The sequence below is a fragment of the Bombina bombina genome, chromosome 5 (genome assembly GCF_027579735.1).
Source record: "Bombina bombina isolate aBomBom1 chromosome 5, aBomBom1.pri, whole genome shotgun sequence".
In the NCBI taxonomy this organism is placed as follows: Eukaryota; Metazoa; Chordata; class Amphibia; order Anura; family Bombinatoridae; genus Bombina; species Bombina bombina.
Window position 1 is genome coordinate 699,047,116 of NC_069503.1, and position 22,157 is coordinate 699,069,272.

The window sequence follows — 22,157 nt, forward strand, 5'->3', positions numbered from 1 at the left end:
TTTCTAATTTACTTTTATTATCATTTTTTTTCGTTCTCTTGCTATTTTTATTTGAAAAAGAAGTCATCTAAGCTAAGGAGCCAGTAAATGTTTGGTTCAGAACCATGGATACCACTTGTTTATTGGTGCTGTCCAATCAGCAAGGACAACCCAGGTTGTTCACCAAAAATGGGTCGGCATCTAAACTTACATTCTTGCTTTTCAAATAAACATACCAAGAGAATGAAGAAAAAAATTGCATGCTCTATCTGAATCATGAAAGAAAAAATTTGGGTTCAGTGTCCCTTTAAGAAATGTCTGAGAATCCCTGCATTGTTCGATTGTGCAGTATTTTGGAAATCCAGTAGCTGCCCATTGTGTGAGCAGTTTTCTCTCTTATGGAACAAAATAGCTTAACTTTTTTTTTTTTTTCCCAATTAAAGCATTTTAATACTCAACATTAATGTCACTTAATTTAACTGTATTCTCTAATGAGGTACAAGAAATTGATGTAAATAGTCTTAGTACAAAAATTATCGTGAATACAGAAAACTCATTTTAGATGTATCGGGTTTCCTGACTTTGAGATTCCTCTAAAAATCTTTGGAACTGTTTAGAATATGAATGAGGTTGCATATACAAAAGTCTGTTAAGTTTTTACTTTCACTCAAAGTAAACTGCATATACCGTTCCAACCGCAGAGAGCCGTTTTTGAATGTAAAAGAAGCGAATGTATCATTTGTTGCATCCCAAAGACATCGGCTCCCTATTCGCATACTTTGTTCATTCATCTGGCCGATATAGAGGAGGACGACAATCTTGTATCTTGGTATCATCAGATCTTTAACACGTGCCTTAACAACCTCTGAGATGGTTTTTGTCAACTGTCTGCAGATTTCAGGTTCATATATCTGGTTCTGAAGATAACTCGTCAAGACGTCCTTTAAGATGTGATTAACGGTGGCTACAGGAAAGCGTTTTGTGGGACCTAAGTGATAGGTGTTCTCCATCTGGACTGGCACGTGCACTACATCTTCATGCTGGCCGGGGTCATCCATATAGGATACAGCACTGCTGGAGTCTTTTGGTTTTGTGAAGCTCTCTCTTGGTCTAACATCGTGACTGCTTAGAGAAGATATGCTCCCTCTTTTCCTTAGCAGACGCGCTGCTTTGTCTTTTGCCAAGTCGGACATTCCTGCTGCAGTTCCACAAGCGCGTGCTCCTAGATCCAGTGCAGCGTTCTGTTGCCACTAGCAACCAAGGGGCGACAAGAAGCAAAATAGCTTAACTTAACGATAAAATAAATAGCATGTCAGCTTGCTCCAAGCAGCCTAAGGAAGTTGCACCTCTACCCCAGAGACTAAGAAAAAGGAGATGGACAACTGTTAGCTCGGGAAGGGCAAGGATAGTAGAACAAAGGCATACGCCTTATCCTCTGTCTTTGACAAAACTCCTATGTTTCTCTTACTGCTGGCACCTGTGAAGAAGAGAGCACAGATAATAGTGCTTCTTATGACAGTGTAACAGGGAGGTGTCTACAAACAAAAAAAACAATATGCTGCAGAGACTTGGCAGTGTCCTACCGTGCACCTTTCAGTATTGCTGTGTTTACTATCGCTGCAACAAAAAAACAAGGTAAGAGATTGTTGTTATGCTCAGTATATTAACAGTGATGTATATTTCTGCACATAGCCCGTGTGTGATGAGGGCCATTGTTTGTGGTGATTATGTAATGTTTTATCCTTTGCCTCAATAAAAATATTTTAAAAAAAAACAAAACAAGGTAAGAGACGCAAATGTACATTTCTGTAATACATTGTTAATTGGTAACTCCATTTTAAGAAATGTACAGACAAGTGATGATAAAGGAGATATGAGAGAGGTTAGATGTCTTCCAGGTGTTACTGCTCACATAGATTTAAAGGGATAATAAAACCCAATTTATTTATTTTGTGATTTAGATAGAGCATACAATTTTAAGCAACTTTCTAATGTACTTCTATTATCAATTATTCTTCGTTCTCTTGCTATCTTTATCTGAAAAAGCAAGAATGTAAGCTTAAGAGCAGGACCATTTTTGGTTCAGCACCTGGGTAGCACTTGCTGATTGGTGGTTAAATGTAGCCACCAATCAGCAATCACTACCCAGGTGCTGAACCAAAAATGGTCCGGCTCCTAACCATACATTTATGATTTTTCCAATAAAGATAGTAAGAGAATTGATAATAGGAGTAAATAAGAAAGTTGCTGGGTTTAATATCCCTTTAAATCATATTTCAAGAATAGAAAAGACAGAGAGTTAGATGTTACTGTTCACCTAGGTACCAATGATCTGGCTAGCAAGGATGTTGTTGCGGTGTTGATGTGGTGCAAATGGAGTTTTTTAAACTAGGAAATTGCTTAGATCATGTGGCTGCATCTGTGTCTTTTACTGCTGTTTTACCTGTGTATGGACAGGAAGTAGTAAGAATGCAGCGTATAACAGAATTTAACTCTTGGTTAGGAGAGTGGTGCAGGAAGAGAGGATATGGTTTTGTTAGGCATCAAAGCCCTGTTTGACATAATAGTAGCTTGTATAAGAGGGATGGTTTGCATCTGGGTATTAAAGGGACAGGAGTTCTTAGTAAAGAATTAAAAGACATTCGGCTAGATTATGAGTTTTGCGTTATGAGCGGTGCTAACTTGCAAGTTATTGTCACCGCTCACCTCCCTATAGCGCTGCTATTACAGGTTTGCAAAAACCCGGCGTTAACAGGCAATAAGTGAGCGTTGAGCAAAATTGAGCTCCATACCGCACTCCAATACCAGCGCTGCTTTGAGCTGGTTTTACGTGCTTGTGCAAGATTTCCCCATAGACATCAATGGGGAGAGCCGGCTGAAAAAAAGCCTAACACCTGCAAAAAATGAGTGTAAAGCTCCGTAAAGCAGCCCCATTGATTCGTATGGGAAAAGTAAATTTATGGTTACACCTAACATAAACCCCAGTCTAAACACCCCTAATCTGCCGCCCCTGACATCGCCGCCACCTACATTATACTTATTAACCCCTAATCTGCTGCCCCGACATTGTTGCCACCTATATTACAGTTATTAACCCCTAATCAGCCTCCCCCAACGTCGCCCCACCTACATACACTTATTAACCCCTAATCTGCCGCCCCTAACATTGCCGCCACCTACCTACATTTATTAACCCCTAATCTGCCACCCCCAAGGTCGCTGCCACCTACATTACAGTTATTAACCCCTAACCCTAAGTCTAACCCTAACCCTAACAAAATCCTAACACCCACTAACTTTAACATAATTAAAATAAATCTAAATTTTTTTACAATTAATACCTAAATAATTCCTATTTAAAACTAAATACTTACCTATAAAATAAACTCTAAGATAGCTACAATATAATATAGTTACATTGTAGCTAGCTTAGGTTTTATTTTTATTTCACAGCTAAGTTTGCATTTATATTAATTAGGTAGACTAGTTAGTAAATAGTTATTAACTATTTACTAACTACCTAGCTAAAATAAATACACATTTCCCTGTAAAATAAAACTTAAAGGGGCAGTCTACACTAGAATTTTTATTGTTTTAAAAGATAGATAATCCCTTTATTGCCCATTCCCCAGTTTTGCATAACCAACACAGTTATAATAATATACTTTTAACCTCTGTGATTATCTTGTATCTAAGCCTCTGCAAACTGCCTCTTTTTTCAGTTCTTTTGACAGACTTGCAGTCTAGCCAATCAATGCCTGCTCGCAGATAACTTCACGTGCATGAGCACAGTGTTATCTATATGAAATACGTGAACTAACACCCACTAGTGGTGAAAAACTGTTAGAATGCAATCTGAAAAGAGGTGGGCTTCAAGATCTAATAAATTAGCATATGAACCTCCTAGGTTAAGCTTTCAACTAAGAATACCAAAAGAACAAAGCAAAATTGGTGCTAAAAGTAAATTGGAAAATTGATTAAAATTACATGCTCTATCTGAATCATAAAAGTTTATTTTGGCCTAGACTGTCCCTTTAACCTGAGTTACACTAAAACCTAACCTTACACTACAATTAAATAAATTACATTTATTAAATACAATTAACTAAATTACAAACCCCCCCTACTAAATTACACAAAATAAAAAAGAAATGATAAAATATTTAAACTAATTACACCTAATCTAATAGCCCTATCAACATAAAAAGCCCCCCCCCCCCCCAATATAAAAAAAACCCTAGCCTAAACTAAACTACCAATGGCCCTTAAAAGGACATTTGCGGGGCATTGCCCCAAAGAAATCAGCTCTTTAACCTGTAAAAAAAAATACAAACAACCCCCCCAACAGTAAAACCCACCACCCACAAAACCAAACCCCCCAAATAAAGACCTATCTAAAAAACCTAAGCTCCCCATTGCCCTGAAAAGGACATTTGGATGGGCATTTCCCTTAAAAGGGCATTTAGCTCTTTTTCCTTGCCCAAACCCTAATCTAAAAATAAAACCCACCCAATAAACCTTTAAAAAATCCTAACACTAACCCCCGAAGATCCACTTACAGTTTTTGAAGACTGGACATCCATCCTCAACGAAGCAGCAGAAGTCTTCAGCCAAGCGGCAAGAAGTCCTCAACGAAGCTTGGAGAAGTCTTCATCCAAGCGGGCCAAAGTCTTCATCCAAGCCAGCAGAAGTCTTCATCCAGACGGCATCTTCTACCTTCATCCATCCGGCGTGGAGTGGCTCCATCTTCAAGACATCCGATGCGGAGCATCCTCTTCTTCCGACGGCTCTTCTTGAATAAAGGTTCCTTTAAGTGACGTTATCCAAGATGACGTCCCTTGAATTCCGATTGGCTGATAGAATTTTATCAGCCAATCGGAATTAAAGGTGAAAAAATCCTATTGGCTGATGCAATCAGCCAATAGGATTGAGCTTCAATCCTATTGGCTGATCCAATCAGCCAATAGGATTGAGCTTGCATTCTATTGGCTGATTGGAACAGTGTACTTTTTAGCACATTTTAGCACAAATGTTACAGATTTGTAGCGTAAAACTCCTAACTACTGACTTTCAAGTGGCGGTACGGATCTTGTAGTTATGGGCTGTACCGCTCACTTTTTGGCCGGAAAGGCAAGCTCATAATACCGACGCTATGGAAGTCCCATTGAAAAAGGACTTTTTGAAAGCTGCGGTAGTTACATTGCGTTACGGTCAAAAAAGTGTGCGTTACAGAAATACCTAGAAGACTCGTAATACCAGCGGTAGGGAAAAAGAGCCATAACGCAATTTTTTTTTTATAAAGCTCCGATTGGAGCTTGAGGGTCCGTGTTTCTGGACAGAACTGAAAGTATTACCCTCCATAACATAGTTGCAGGTTTTGCATTTCCTAGCTTTACATTTATAGAAACCGTTCCTCCCTGTTAACCAAGTCCTAACATTCTTTGTAGGAAGGTAAGAAGGTGCAACCATATTGCCAATGGGTCTCACTTTTCTTGCCACAAATCTGCAACCTGTAGATGCAATGTTTCCCAAGGCTGGATCCATAGTAAGGATAGGCAAACATTCCGTTATTAAATCAAAAATCATATTAAATTCTAGGCTGTATGGTGTACTATAGATTAATTTCCCACTAGAATTAGATTGGTTCAAACTTCTACCCTCCATTTTGGGTTTTCTATATTGTAATAGAGAGTCACATGGCATCTGATCCACCAATGTCTTAGTCTTATCTGATAAAGTATCCAGGTAACCCCTCTCTCAGAGTCTATCATGTAGCACATTACACTGCTAAATATATACAGAACTAGTGGAACAATTTCTTATAGTTCTGATATACTGGCCTTTGGGTATTGCCCTTAATACATGTTTTGATTGACAAGAGTTGTAATTTAAGATGGTATTGCCACCTGTGGATTTTCTAAACAAACAGGTCTCAATTGTGTGTTGTTCAACACTTGCTCTTAGCTCAATGACAAGAAATCTGATTGTGCAAGTATGTTGTTCACCCACAAACTTCAAGTTAGGAGAGTTCTCGTTCATAGACTACATGAAGAATACCGCAGTGTCCTCATCCCCATCCCACACCAGAAGCAGGTCATCTATATAACATCCTTAATAAATTATATGCTTCTTGAAGGGGTTAGTATCTACATAGATTTGGAACAGATCCCACCATCCCATAAAGAGATTGGCATAGGAAGGGGCAAATTTCGCCCCTATTGCTGTTCCACGTCTCTGGAAATAAAATAAAAAATCTCAAACAGGGGGGCGGAGCCTGGCCGCGCTGGATAATGGCCGCTTGGTAGAGAAGCTCCTGGGCCCCTATTCCCTAGATGTGCAGCTCAAGATAGTATGAGGGGGGCAAAAGGCTCATAAATACCAGGGAGGCAGAGGGGATCAAATAGGGGCCGGATCCCAGTACAGAAAAAAAACAGCGAGTGGCGGCAGACTTGAAGGAGATACCCGGTGACTATCAGCCTGGATCTGCAGCGCAACAGCCGCACATGAGAGAACGGCGGCAAAGGTCATGCACCACCAATAAGTAGGATATACTCGGGCACTGCAGAAAACATACCGGCTGATGGGACAGACTCATCGCACAGCCCCCAGGCATACAGCACAACAAGGGGGTAAGATGAGCATCGGGCCGCACCATGGCTAAACTAATTAAGAACTCCCGATCACCATCCACACTGGGCAATATAGAATAACAATAATAGCCCACACAACCTTGGAGTAGCCTGCCCGAGGTAGCGATCCCCCACAAAACTACTCATTAGGGCATATAAGACTATTTATTAGCACACAATAGGAAAAGCCCTGAGTGAAAATGAACAGCCATTACTAATTCCCTAACGCAGACCATGTGGAGGCATAATCCATTTTCCAGAAGCCTCCTGTTTGTACACAGCACACTGCCAGATTGCAATGATTGAAAGGGCAGAGACTACTTCTCACTAAATAACAAAAGACTATTCAGACCTAATATCTGTCCATAAAATGGCCCCAGGCAAACATTAACAGGCAACACCTGCCTTTAAAACACAGCACAGGACTCTGTGACACACGCCTTGGACATAAGAAACTAATTACAGAACAGGCTATATCTGAGCAATTACCTCACAGGCGACAACATCCAGCCTTTATGCATTGGTTATGCCAGCTAAAAAGAACAATAAGGCAGACACCCCGGCCAGAGCAAAAAAAATTAACCAGTACCAGAAACCGCTTGACAGTATAACAGCCCAGGCCATAGACACTACTGAAATGGCTCTTAAACACACACAAACTCCAGACATGCAGGCTGCAGGTGTCCCATGCGAGATTACTAAAGCAGACTTGCAACTCCTAGCCACTAAAGACGACATTAAGGCAGCTATGTCAGACATGAAAGAGATGTTTAATGAAATGAAGAAAGACATAAAAAAAGTGGAGCGTAAACTATCAACCTTGGAAGAAGGACATAATATTGCTACACAGGACATCCAACATCTATCCCAGATCTCATACGACCAAGAGGAGGTTATACACAACCTCATGGAAAAAGTTGAGGACTTGGACAATAGAGGGCGCCGCAATAATTTGAGGATAAGAGGAGTCCCTGAAAGTATACATCCCCCTGCTATACCAGGGTATCTACAGGATCTCTTTAGAACCGTAAAGGGAACAAACACAGCCCCAGATGTCACGATTGAACGTGCCCACAGAGCACTGAGAGCCAAGCCACCGACAAAAGCCCCGCCGAGAGATATCATTGTGAAACTTCTCAACTACGCGGAAAAAGAAGAGATACTAAGGCACTCCCGCCAGAAAAACCAGATCACACATGCTGGCATAAACATCCAAATATTTACAGAACTCAGCCCAGCCACTCTGCAAAAACGCAGGGACTTGCAATTTGTGACAACTGTCTTGAGGGCACAAAAAATTCCCTATAGATGGGGGTTCCCAGTAAGCATCTTGGCCACAAAAGGGGAAAAATCTGCGTCCCTACGCACTCTAGAAGATATACCTGCATTCTGCGAAGCACTACAAATAAAGATCCCGACACCAACAGATTTACCGCAGCCACAAAGAAACAGAAGACCTTCTACAACAATTTCCAAGGACACTACAGGACAGTCAGCACCTACTACTTCAGAACCTCAAGACATGTCTTTATAATAATTTTGACTTACTGCATCTATTTTTTCTATCATCACCCAAGTTCTATTAGCATGAGGACTTTATCCCACTATATTTAGAGGAACTTTGAAAGTATCCATGTCTTCAGGACAGATGAGTATAGAAACTGTGGTTATATATTTATTATTGTTGTTTTTTATTGTTGGTAGTTTACCCATTTGATACTTAGAAAGGTTACAATTGCAAATGAAACTAGACATCGAGAAAATAGTGAATGTATGCATGCCTTAAAGACTATAGGGTACAGAAGAAATAGCTTAGCGTAAATCGTTAGTGGCTAGCGTTACTGCCAAAATATATGTATAGCACTTAGAAAAGCAGTGGTTACGCTTAGAGATAGACTCAGTGTACCCAAGGGTGCAATCACCCTTACTACACATTACACACAATATATGCAGTGGAGTCTCTACATTACTGTTACCATAGGATAGAATACACCTGTTATTCATTGCTGTGTATAAGTTATCACTGTTTAATATGATTAGTTTGTTGCAAGATGAATACTCAGAAAATGTTTGGTTTAGATGAAAAGTCTTATGGTCTGTGGCTGTACACTGCTATATGTTTGCCGACCACTCATGCCCTAGCACAAGCTTAATCCCCTACTGAACCTCACATTAGACTGTTTATACCACCCCCCCCCCCCAAAAAAAAAACACATTTAACCACACAAAATGCATCACTCTCTTTCAATGCATACCCTGACTGCCACTAGGGAAAGGGGCCCCTTCCCCCTACTTAGTTCATCTGAACCACAGACGACTTGACTCACTGACTAAGCCAGTGCAAAGTAACTTATCCTACCCCGGAATACCCAACCCGACACAAATCATAACTTATCCCCTCCCTCAGTCCTCCTCCTTCCTTCCCCCTAGACCCAGGGAACGTCCACACAGACTCGCCTGACAGATAGCTACTGGTAGAAACCCGAAAGGTTGGTGGCAGAGGGGAAGCACCAAAGGTAAAACCCCAGACCCCGACACACCTGCAACACAACCTAACACCCAAAGATGACTACGCCACATAAAACAAACTCAGCACACAGGGTGAACATCATAACAGTAAATGTCAAGGGATTCAATGTCCCACAAAAGAGATCAATCATAACTCATGATCTAAACAGATTAAAGGGGGACATCATACTAATACAGGAGACACACTTCAAAAGAGGGCTTGAGCCAAAATGGTTTAACCGCTTATACCCCACCGCATACTTCTCCTCTGGGCCAACAAAGAAGTGCGGAGTGGGAATTCTCATCAGACAAAATATCCCATTAAAAATTACAAATGTAGAAAAAGATACAGATGGCAGGATGCTGATTTTGTCTGGCCTGCTATACGGCAGACCAATCACCATCATAAATGTATATTTCCCTAATAAAGCTCAAGCAACCTTCATGCGCGCACTCTCGGGGAGAGTTTTGAACAACATGAAAGGGGTGACATTCATGGGTGGGGACCTGAATATCCCACTTCATCCCATGGTTGACACGTCAGGAGGCAAATCAAACGTACCCAAAAGAGACATTAATCACATAAATAATCAGATAAACACCCTGGCCTTATATGACATATGGCGCACATTCCACCCCTCAGTCAGAGACTATACTTTTTATTCCAACCCACACGGAGTTTACTCATGGATCGACTATATCCTCACTGTCTCTCTAGGCCTCACACTTGTCAGACATACCTCTATACAGCCAACCACATGGTCAGATCACGCTCCCGTGACATGCCAGATAGAATGGCTGGACTCCCCAATCACCCCATACATTTGGAGATTAGATGACAGTATGCTGGACCTCCCAATGATACAGTCAGATGTAGAGAAAAAGATGGTGGAATACTTTCAGATAAACGACACACCAGAAGTGACTTGGACTAATATCTGGGAGGCACACAAATGTGTAATCAGAGGGATACTAATGAAACATAAGGCCACATCACTCAAAAAGCATAGAGATAGACACGACACTCTCTTACGAAATCTCAGACACTTAGAACAAGAACATAAAAAGAATCCCCAAAAATTGACCTCAGAACCCGCTTGAAACAGACTAGAACTGAGTTTAACACTCTCCTTCAACATGAACAGCAAAAGAGGGCACTGAGACTACGGCAAAAATACTACGAGCAAGGAGATAAGGCAGGGAAAATGCTAGCCAGAGCACTGAAACGTAGACACTTAAAAACACACGTACATCACATTAGAAATAAAACTAACCAGACCAAACATGACAGTACTTCAATAGCAGAAGTATTTCGCTCCTACTTTGCGACCTTATATAACCTGGACGCCGCCAACACAGGCAGCAATTCACATATCTCAAAGGAACACGCAATAACCAACTATCTAGAGGGAATAGACCTACCTAAATTAGACAATAGTCAGGCAGAAAAGCTAGACTCCCCAATTAGTGTCAAAGAAATTCTAAAAGCCATCAAATCCATCCCATCTGGGAAAAGCCCAGTCCCAGATGGCTTTGGGGCAAAGTACTACAAAAGATTCGCTTGTGTGCTCGCCCCGAAGCTATCGCTCCTTTTCAACTCAATTAACCACACGGGCGGCTTTCCGGCATCAATGCTGGAGGCCCATATTGTTATGATTCCAAAGCCAGGTAAATCCCCCGACGCCCCAGAGAATTTCCGGCCTATTTCCCTCCTGAACACAGACATTAAGATATTTGCTAAGGTGTTGGCGAACAGACTAAGCCCCCTTTTAGGGCATTTAATTTCATCAGACCAAGTAGGCTTTATACCTGAGCGGGAGGCGAGGGACAACACTATTAAAGTGTTGCAACTGGCGGACCTAGCACGCAACACTGGCCAAGACCTAGTCCTCATATCTACAGATGCCGAGAAGGCCTTCGACAGGGTGGACTGGGACTTCCTCAGGGCCACCCTGCGAAGTATGAACTTCAGCAACGGCTTTATTGAAAGTGTGTTCTCCCTGTATGCCGGACCAACTGCAAGGATTAGAACTAATTCAATTATTTCAGAACCTTTTAACATCCGAAACGGGACTAGACAGGGGTGTCCCCTATCACCACTACTGTTTGCTGTATCCATTGAGGTACTAGAATGCAAGATCAGATCACATAGGGAAATTAAGGGCGTCCTCTCTAAAGGAAAAGAATACAAATTAGCAATGTACGCGGACGATATCTTGCTTACCCTCACTGAAATAGACAAATCCCTCCCACCTCTCCTACAAACATTTGAAGAGTATGGCCAGGTCTCAAACTTCCATTTAAATCTAAATAAATCCGAATTACTTAATATAAACACCCCCACTCTAAATATAGCAAACCTCAAACTCACCAGCCCAATAAAGGTTTAAAACTCTCAGATAAAATACCTTGGCATACAAATCACACAGCACTTTAATGATCTATTTAAAAGCAACTACATCCCCTTATTAAAAGAAGTCACAAATGACCTCTCTAGATGGAAAGGCAAAACGCTGTCCTGGATAGGTAGGATACACACAGTAAAGATGAATATTCTTCCACGCATTCTCTATATATTACAAGCGTTGCCCATCCCCTTACCAAAAGACTACTTAAGCCAGCTGCAGGGTAATATCGAAAAATTCATTTGGGGAGGAATCAGACCTAGAGTCCCTAGAAGAACCCTTTACTTAGCCAGGGAGAGAGGTGGACTGGGCCTACCAAACTTAGATCGGTATAGACTAGCAATCCGACTGCAGAGGGTGGTAGAGTGGAGCCACAATTCCAGTACTAAACAATGGGTAGAGCTGGATAGAGACATATTACATACGGGAAATGTGGGAGGACTGGCTTGGTTACAGACAAAACATAGACCTGAGACCATCGGCAAATACCCTCTATTAGAAGAGGTGTTTCAAAAGTGGGACGCATTGCTACACACTAGCACATCTATAACAACCAGACCAGCACCACTGACTCCACTCATTGGAAACCCTCACTTGCCTTTTATGAAAAAGTCTAACGACGCCGCTGCGACCCCGACCCATTTAAGAGACCGATCTGTCAGTACAATTGTGAAAGTGGGACGGATGCTACCCTTGACGGAACTGGGAGGGATAATAGGTGACACTCCACAAGGGTGGTACATACATGCACAACTTACACATTATGTCAACTCCCATAACTCACAAAAAAACCTTAAAAGACAGTACACGCGCTTCGAAAACCTATGCGCTTCTACACTACCCCCTCCCCACCTCATATCTACGCTGTATGGGATACTGATGGACACTGAGGGCGAACGATTGCCCACATACTGTCACAAATGGGCCAGAGACCTAAACCTAGTTATCACACACGCAGACTGGATGCGAATCTTTCGCAACCATAAAAAAGCCTCTGTATCAGCCAAAATTCAAGAGACAAATTATAAATACATGTCTAGGTGGTATCTCACCCCCGTGAGATTGCAAAAGATATACCGTACGGCTAGCAACAGATGCTGGAGGGGCTGTGGCATGCCCGCAGACATGCACCATGTGTGGTGGGGCTGTGAGAAACTGGACGCATTCTGGGAGAGTGTGGTGGGACATATCAACAAAACATTAGACACAAATATAAATAAAGATCCTGGCCTGCTGTTGTTCCATGGCCTACCAAACCTTAAAGATAACGCTAAACAGAACCTATTATACATAATGCTAAACAGCGCCAAATCACTGATACCACAAAGATGGAAATCCACAGTAATCCCAGATCTTACTTCATGGAAACAGCAAGTGGACAACTTGCTCCTCATGGAGCGATACCACTTTCTCGGATTAGGCAAACTAGAAACGCACGAATACATGCTTATGCGCTGGAACGCACACAGAGACACCTGAAGGGTTTACTGACTAAAACAGACTAGGAAAGACTGGCAAGGTAACTCACTGACTATGGAGAGACACAAGACAGCCCGACTACATGACATACTACCTCAGCCCCCCAGACATACCCTCACAACTTCACTCTGCACAGACGACCCCCTCCCTCCCTTACCCCTTCTCACCACCTCTAATGCTCACCTCACAACATACCTTACCGCATGTGTTTAAAGTATTTAATCTGCAGCATTAGACCAGAAATATTTTTGTTTGTTAGAATAACTTCAGATCTGTTGGACATTATATACAAATGATAATCTTGGACTCTGCCTCACTAACATCTCGCTAAACATCGCCAAACAAGCTTTACATCTTCAGAATAATTAGAAAAATTATTAAGAAAAAATTAAATAGCCTGTAGACCCTGCTGGTGTGGGATGGAGTTGTAGAGCGATGACACGTCCATGGTAATAAATCTGTAGGATTTTTTCCATTCCAGGTTCTATACTACTCTCAATATTTTTGTGGTGTCCTTGATGTAGCTCATTAATTCACTAACCAAAGGCTGTAAAAAGGAGTCTTCTAACTCAGAGAGTGGCTCCAAAAGGGACCCCACCCCTGAGATGATAAGTCTCCCTGGGGGTATCCTTGTGCAACTTTGATAAAAAATAAAAAATAGAAGTAAGGGGTGATGATGGTAAAAGTGTATCAAAAAGAGATTCAGGAAATACACCCCTTTGTAACCCTAAAGTAAGAATATCAATATAAGATGTCTACATTTTTGAGTTGGGTTGAAACAAAGTCTAGAATATACTTCTTGATTATCTAATTGCCTAAGGGACTCAGAAACGTAGAAGTCACGGTCCATGACTACCACGTTCCTGCCTTTATCTGATTCCTTTATAACAATATCAGGATTGGATTTTAGAGTTTTCAATGCCTGATTTTGTGCAAAAGTGAGATTATAGTTGTACTTTGAACCCTTTTTGTGTGTTACCTCATCCGATAATGTTAAATAGCCTGTAGACCCTGCTGGTGTGGGATGGAGTTGTAGAGCGATGACACGTCCATGGTAATAAATCTGTAGGATTTTTTCCATTCCAGGTTCTATACTACTCTCAATATTTTTGTGGTGTCCTTGATGTAGCTCATTAATTCACTAACCAAAGGCTGTAAAAAGGAGTCTTCTAACTCAGAGAGTGGCTCCAAAAGGGACCCCACCCCTGAGATGATAAGTCTCCCTGGGGGGTATCCTTGTTCAACTTTGATAAAAAATAAAAAATAGAAGTAAGGGGTGATGATGGTAAAAGTGTATCAAAAAGAGATTCAGGAAATACACCCCTTTGTAACCCTAAAGTAAGAATATCAATATAAGATGTCTACATTTTTGAGTTGGGTTGAAACAAAGTCTAGAATATACTTCTTGATTATCTAATTGCCTAAGGGACTCAGAAACGTAGAAGTCACGGTCCATGACTACCACGTTCCTGCCTTTATCTGATTCCTTTATAACAATATCAGGATTGGATTTTAGAGTTTTCAATGCCTGATTTTGTGCAAAAGTGAGATTATAGTTGTACTTTGAACCCTTTTTGTGTGTTACCTCATCCGATAATGTTTTCAGCTTGTGTTCTACCGTTCTTTGGAAAACCTCTATACATTTTGATCTACTTTGGACAGGGTAAAAATGGCTTGAAGGGAGGTAGGGTGTCTCTGTCAGTTTGAGGGATATTGTCGTTAAGTAACGAAGTGAGGTGCATGACAGTACACTGCTCTGTAAAATTCAGAGAGTCCTTATTGGAGGGGTCCCAATGGTGAAATCTGTAAATGTTTTTTGAGTGTTAGCTTGCACACAAACTTATTCACATCATGAATGGTGCTGAACAGACTGAAATGTGTAGTTGGAGTGAACACCAAACATAGACTTAAAACCTCTTTTTTTGGTGTGGTCAGTTCTGTTCTCGAAAGGTTTACAACATTATTTACACATAATTTTTTATTTGTGTTCTTGTTTAGTACCTGACCTGTTCCCTATTTTGAGGTTTTCCTGCCTCTACTACCCCTTCTTGGTTTTTTTTTATTTTGGTTTGGTGCCCAGGCGTTGTTCGTTTTTTGACTCATTATCATCTACAATCTCAGGTGTCTCTAGGGCAGATATACATCTAGATGGTGTTACATCCTCATTAGAATCATGTTCAGTGGTCTCAACCTCAAATTGTACATTTTTTTATTTTTTGGTAGATTTCCCAGATGCTCCTTTGTGGAATACCTGAGCTTGATTTTGGTTCCCCAGGGCACTTCTGTTCCACCTATAAACCTTGTTAAAGTCATAGTCCCTCTTATCCCTTGCCAATTTGTGTTTCTTAAAATCCCATAATTCTTTTGTGAAATGTGCTATATTTTCCCCAAATATTTTATCATATGACTCAAATTCTGAATTTGTTTGAAACACTTTTAAATCATTCTGTACAGTCTTAATTTAAGTAATTAAATCCAATCTGTGTTGCTTCTTATACTCTATGAGCAAGTCCATAAGAGCAAACAAAGATTTCCCCTTATCATTATCATTGTCATTAAGAATGTTGTTCTACTTATTGATAAAATCAACATCCGTCACTAAGGAGGAGCAGAATTTTCTGATCCTTAAACCTCTAAGGATCCTAAGTTGATTTTTAGACAGCACGCCTCAATTAATTGTTACTTTTTATTAGAAGCTCCTTGGCAATGTTTTGTTGTTACCATTTGGCTCCTGTTTAAAACATCCTGGTTGTCACATGATGCCACGGATTTCTCTCCCTGCACTTCTATGCAAAAAAACCTAAGTTACAAAAAATAACAAACACTAAATTTACAAAAAATAACAAAACCTTACATTACAGTAAAAAAAAGTTTTGAATATTTTGCCAGCATTCTGACATCGCATCGGATCCCTTTTAAATATTTCACCACCTTGCAGCACTTTTGGGGCCTCAGAGAGACTTATATCTAATCTCCAAGGCTTCAGGAGTTCTTTAAAAACATTTCTGTTCAGGAAAGCATACAACTTGCTTTAAGATGTGTGCACCCCCTCTCATGTACTTCCTTTAGAATGAAAGTTAATGAGTCCATCTGTCCTTTTGATCGTCTTACGTAAAGATGATTTACAGCTTTCAATGACTTAAGGGCAAGGCCCTCTACCCTATGTTTCTTGCAAATGTATTCTGATTATATACAACTGTATACTTAATGTTACATTGCTGCTTAATATGGTGGCGCTTTAAAATAATCAATAATAATAATATGTAATAAACCCAACCTCTTGAACAACCCTTTTACTCATTATTAGCTGAAAATGATTTATTTGCTGCTCAATGCCATTCGAAAAATAAATAAAATTGCACATAACCGTAAGAAACAAATTGTTTTTATGGTTTATTTTTAACAATGAACATTATCATAAGGAAACTATTCAATTTATACATTTTTTACTTTATAACAAAATATAACTCTTCAGGTGTGTTTTTTCCAACTTTAAATTGTTTAATCGTCTTAATATATTCACTAACTATTTTAATGAAGAATAGGTTAACCACCACGACTAACTTTCACCCTTCAACAAATTCCTTATCAGACACACAAAGTATGAAAAATATTGTTTATGATTAGAGTATGTCCAAACAAACTATAGCAAATCTTGTTTTAATTTTCAAAATCAGCAGAATAAATATTTTTATTTGATATATTTCTCAAAAATATAACAATTCTTAATATTGTATTTAGAGTGTATGACAGTTTTTATGATAAATGAGTTATGTATGTGCTATTTATGTCAATACATCAGTATAAAAGTTCTCCAACACAGCTGAAAATACGGCAGTGAAATAAGTCTTATAGACAATAAACAATGGAATTATGACATGTCACTTTACCCCTGTGATTCTTTAGGCCATTATTCTTGTCCAGTATACAGAATACGCATGCTGAGATACTTTACAATGGCCTAGATTCATAGACACATGAAAGGTTTCCAAGAGGTCTTGATGTAAACGAGAGATTCTGTTAAAAATTAATTGAGCCTTGCTTCACCAATACTTTGTATAATTTTTTTAGTGGTCGTTGTTGCCATTAAAATCTATAGCTGCGTAATGCTAAATACATGATTGTCTTGGAAACGAAACGTACTTTGCTTGCAACGTGTACAAATAATAATTACAACCACCAATAATTACAACCACAACACCTAGGAGACACTCTAGATAAATGGCTTAGGTAAATATTTGTATCTGTTAAATATTTGCATGTCTTTTTGTTATAATAAACAAAGGATATCTTTACAGGCTGGCCAAGGCATTCTAGGGAGTTTTAAAAGATTGGTCAGGATTTTTCATTTACTCTATTGCCCTCGTTAAGTATCTTGCCTTTGTGTCTTGCTACTAACCTTGTTAGCTTATCTTATTTATTTTTTCTCTCTTTTATTTCTATGTAAGTGTTTTCATGTTTTCTCTTTTTCATATGTTATATGGACTGTTTAATAAAGGAAGTTTTTTTTGTTTTAATTTATTTCTTCTTTAAGGTTTTAAAGACATAGTTACAAGACCGATACTGCTCCATTAGATATAAAGGAAAATTAGTGAGTACAAATAAGAATATTCCTTACTGAGTATTAAAAAAACTTTGCCCAGTTAGAATACTGAATATTTATTTTATGAATGTAAATGTAAATGTTTCATAAGCTACAGGTTAAAAAGTTTACCTGTAGCTTTATAAACTTACCTTTAGTGCACTGGAGAACCACGCTAATCCCAACCCTTCTTCACAGAGCCCCGGGCCAGGCTATTAGAAGGCTTAGAGCACGCTAAACCTCCTATTGGAACAGCCCAGAGCTTTGTGAAGAAGGGTCAGTATTAATGTGGCTCCCCAGCCCACTATAGGTAAGTGTAGTGAGTGGTGAAGCCGTGATAATCCCCACCCTTCTTTACAGAGCCCAGGGTAACTCTAAAAGGAGGTTTAGCGCATTCTGTAAAAAAGTGTCGGATAAACCCGGGTCTCCAGCATGCTATAGGTAAGTTTTTTTAACCCTCAGGTAATAAGGAATACTGACAAAGTTCGTCAGTATTTCATTTATTTCCTTTAAACTTTGTGGTGTATTTGTTCAAATATTTATTCAATGAAATTGAAACGAACATCCATATTTCGTTAAAGAATCTGCATGCACATGCATAGTACAAATCATTCTGAATTCCATCATTTTAAAGCTTTTTTTCTTGAGCATTAGTTTCATGAACACAGAAAAACAGAGAGATGCACTCAACTAGGCTTAGAACTGAAGCTGGAAATACTTCCTTGCTTAGTTCCTCCAGTCTTCCAGGGTACAATCTCTTTATGAACACTATGCCTTTCACAAAGGTAAAATTTCCTGTAGCATATCAGTCTGACCCTGCCAAATGACAGTCCAGCCCCGAAATACCAGGCAAATCTCCTTTGAAGAAGGGAAAAACTACAAACCCCAGACATACGTTTTGGCCTCTATGGGCCTCGTCAGTGAGGTGCAGTTGCATCCCTCTATTAGTTTCATGAACAAGTGTTACTGAATATGGGCTATTGCTATCTATTTAGGGCTAGATTATGAGTGAAGCGCTAACAGTTATGTGCAAATGAAAATGTGTTTATCGCGGGTGATTGCTTGAGCACAATGGAAATTAACGCTCATCGGGATAGCACAACCTCAGAGCTCTGGTTAACTGTTTTGCAAAACAAAAAAGTGTCAGTAAACAGATCAAAAATACATTACAAAGTACAGTTACACTCATAAAAACACATCTAATAAAATTTATTTTAAAAAAATGTATTTCACAAAAAAGTTATAAGGGCTCAAAGATATGAGGTTTCAGGTGTTAGAAAAAAAGCCTGTAAGTAAATATATATATATATATATATATATATATATATATATATATATATATATTTATATTTATATATATATATTTATATATATATATATATATATATATATATATATATATATATATATATATATATATATATGAAAACATCAAGCAAGGGATCTGCACACACAATAAACTTCCAACTTCCGGGGTGCACTGGGTAGGGAAAGTAATCAAATGAAATATACAAGTCCCGCACTCTCCACTGTGAAAACACAAACTTCTTTAATGTAACTGTGATGTTTCGGGGTAGTTAGCCCCTTCCTCAGACAGATAACAAATATAGTGCAACTTACTCCCCTTAAATACCCTCCACAATGTACTGTGAATGCTAAACACCTGCAGCTTCTCATCTGAGCAACTGAGTATAACTACGGTGGCTGCATTGGGACAAACAACTAAAAGCAAAGTAAAAAATGGAAAATGCCTGAAATAACAATGTAACAATGTTCATATAAACAAAAATGTAACCTAAGTAGACCTGATATATGTGATAAATAACTCGTCTTCACAATATGTAACAAAACTAGCAAAAACAAAAATTGGCTACAAATAAATATTACATCTTAACTAATGAGGGGAATAAGTAAGATGTTACTTACAAAATAACAGGCAATTAATGAATATCAAGTATAATTATGAAATCCATACCCTGTAACAGGACATAATTAATTTGACCAGGGAGACAAATGAAACCTATCTACATCAAAAATTGCTTTAACTAGGTGGGAATATGTAAAAAAGACATTAAAATTATGAATACAATCTGAATCATCCCTGTATAATCTAATAACTGACAGACTCGGAGTATGACTATCAGATTAGTATGAATCTATGGCTAGCTGTACTACACAATATACTATTACGTGTAAAATATGTACAAACAGGATCATTACAAGAAACATTGCATATTAAAATGGGCATAAAGGCCCCTAGGTATTAAAGTATCCAATGTGTAAATCCACGTGGTCTCTTTTTGCAACAACAATTTGGCCCTATTACCCCCTCTCAGTAAGGGAGGGACTTGATCAATGATCACGTATTGCAAATCAGGCACAGTATGTTTGGCAGACAAAAAGTGTCTAGCTACTGGCTGCTCACTTTCACCAGTGGCTAGGGCAGCACGTATGTATGCCCTGTGATTGGCCATACGGCTGCGTAGCTCATCATTTGTTTTGCCAACGTAATATCTTCCACAGCAACAGTGCAGCATGTACACTATAAACTTGCTAGTACATGTGACTCTGTGCTTAATGGCATAGCGTTTGTTGTGTCATGGGTGAACAAAATAGGTGGTTTGTACCAACCCATTACAGGTAGTGCAACCCATACACTTAAAACAATCTGTGTATGATGTGTCTGAGACTATTGTTTATATTATAATATACTAGACATTGCTGCCGTAATTTAGAAATTAATGTGTACCCGTGCCTTTTTATAATTTCTTTTAATTTTTGAATAATTAACATGAAAGCATTTAAGTTTGCAAAGCACTAAACAGGTTAATTATTTCACCTGGGATAATCTCTACAAAAAGGGGAGTCATGCCTAAGGAAGCCCAATCAGAACAAACGTTTGGGTGAAACACGTGTAGCTGTTTCTGCCACGCCCACAGGAGCTCCGTGAGCGTGGAATAATTAGTAGGACGCTTTGCAAGGCTTTGCTAAGGAACTCGGCATAAGGAACCACGGAGTCGAGAGAGCTAACTACTCAACGGGGAAGTTTTGTTAGAAAACCTGAAGGCCCCAGAGAAGCAACGGTAGTGAGACGTCACTCCCACAAATGGCAAAAAGGTTTCTGTAAGTAAAACTTCATAATATCTGACAACACAGTCTACAACATCCGTTGCTCTCCATAACGACTTTAGATGGACACAATACTAAGACCGAGTTTACCTTACAGCCATTAACGTCCTTTATACCAACCTGGTTTTTTACTTTGACAAAAACTAACTAACATCTCTTTACAACTATCCTGCTTACGGCTTGCTACTAATGCTAAAGAGACTGCCCTGTTATACTACATTGCGGAATACAAGGGATTACTCTGCTATATTAAACTGCGGACAGCAATTTCTTTGTGAATAAGGATGACTATTTGCTTTGCATATAATACTTATTGCTTTGCCCTAGCATGAACTGCCACTGCTAACTTTTCCGACTGCAATTTATTACTATAAAGGCAGCTGCCTTTGCAGGACTGAATCTCTTTACTACAGGTTGATTAAACACAGGTCTTTTTTCCTCCTGCATAAGGAAGGTATACATATTATTTCTTTATGTTTGGTGCAGTAACCTCATATATTTTTTGTTATAGGCAATAAAGGGTATTTGTGTATACTTAGCACAGTTTCGTGTCTGCTTTATGAGTCAATCTCATCTATTCAGTTATATACTAATTATTAAAGAGCATGTACTGGTTTAAAGGTACTCCTTTGTTGTTCTTCTCCTTTTAAATTAATTATTTTGTGTACCTCCTTGCACCGGATGAAATTACAATTTCTTTTCATCTGTGCTCAACACTAATTATATTCTGGTATAGCTGGTGTGCTTAATCATATATATATATATATATATATATATATATATATATATATATATATATATATATATATACATATATATACAGCAAAGGATGTGACCAGCGCTCAATTAGATCTTGTCCCAAAGTTAATATCCGGGTTCAAAGGGTGTATATACAATGGATAGAGATCTACATATGTAAATATCAAGTTAGCAGTAACTGGTAGTATTGTGCAGCATGAACCAATGATTATGTGTACCCCTAGCACAGTAGGTAATAAAGGAAAAAAGAGAGCAAATTGTGGTAATTCAGCGCAACTAAATACAAATATAAGTACAAAATTAGTGTAAGGAGTCAATGGCAAATATAAGAATAAGTTCAGAAATATTCTTAAGTAAGTTCCACGTAGGTGCAGGAGCCAAATTGATAATATAGTAAATGAGTGGATGTCTCCTTACCAGAAATTACCTCAATCATATGAGGTAATGAATGATCATGTAAGGAGTATAGGCCGTCCCTTCTTAGGTTAGCGAGTTGTAGAGCCTCAGGACTGTAGTCTTGGGAATAGGATGTTTTGGGGTCCTTCCCTGTGAACTTGTGTAGGGTCCTTGTCTTGTGGAAACTTCCAGAGTTTTGTAGCTGGAGCCTAAGTGTCTCTCCGGGGTATGGTACTTCAGCCTGTGTTCTCTGGTCCTCAGTTTCTCAGGTAGATATAGTAAAAGAAAGAA

At 39.1% G+C, this 22,157-nt stretch overlaps 1 protein-coding gene across 1 annotated transcript; it reads right to left on the minus strand.

Moving 5' to 3' along the window:
- Nucleotides 1-642: 642 nt before the first annotated feature.
- Nucleotides 643-1,199, minus strand: LOC128659475 (dynein light chain Tctex-type 5-B-like). The gene is given in 2 exon segments (XM_053713097.1): nucleotides 643-680; nucleotides 683-1,199. Coding segments are annotated over 2 exon segments (528 nt in total). The 5' UTR covers nucleotides 1,173-1,199.
- Between the last annotated feature and the right edge of the window lie 20,958 nt (nucleotides 1,200-22,157).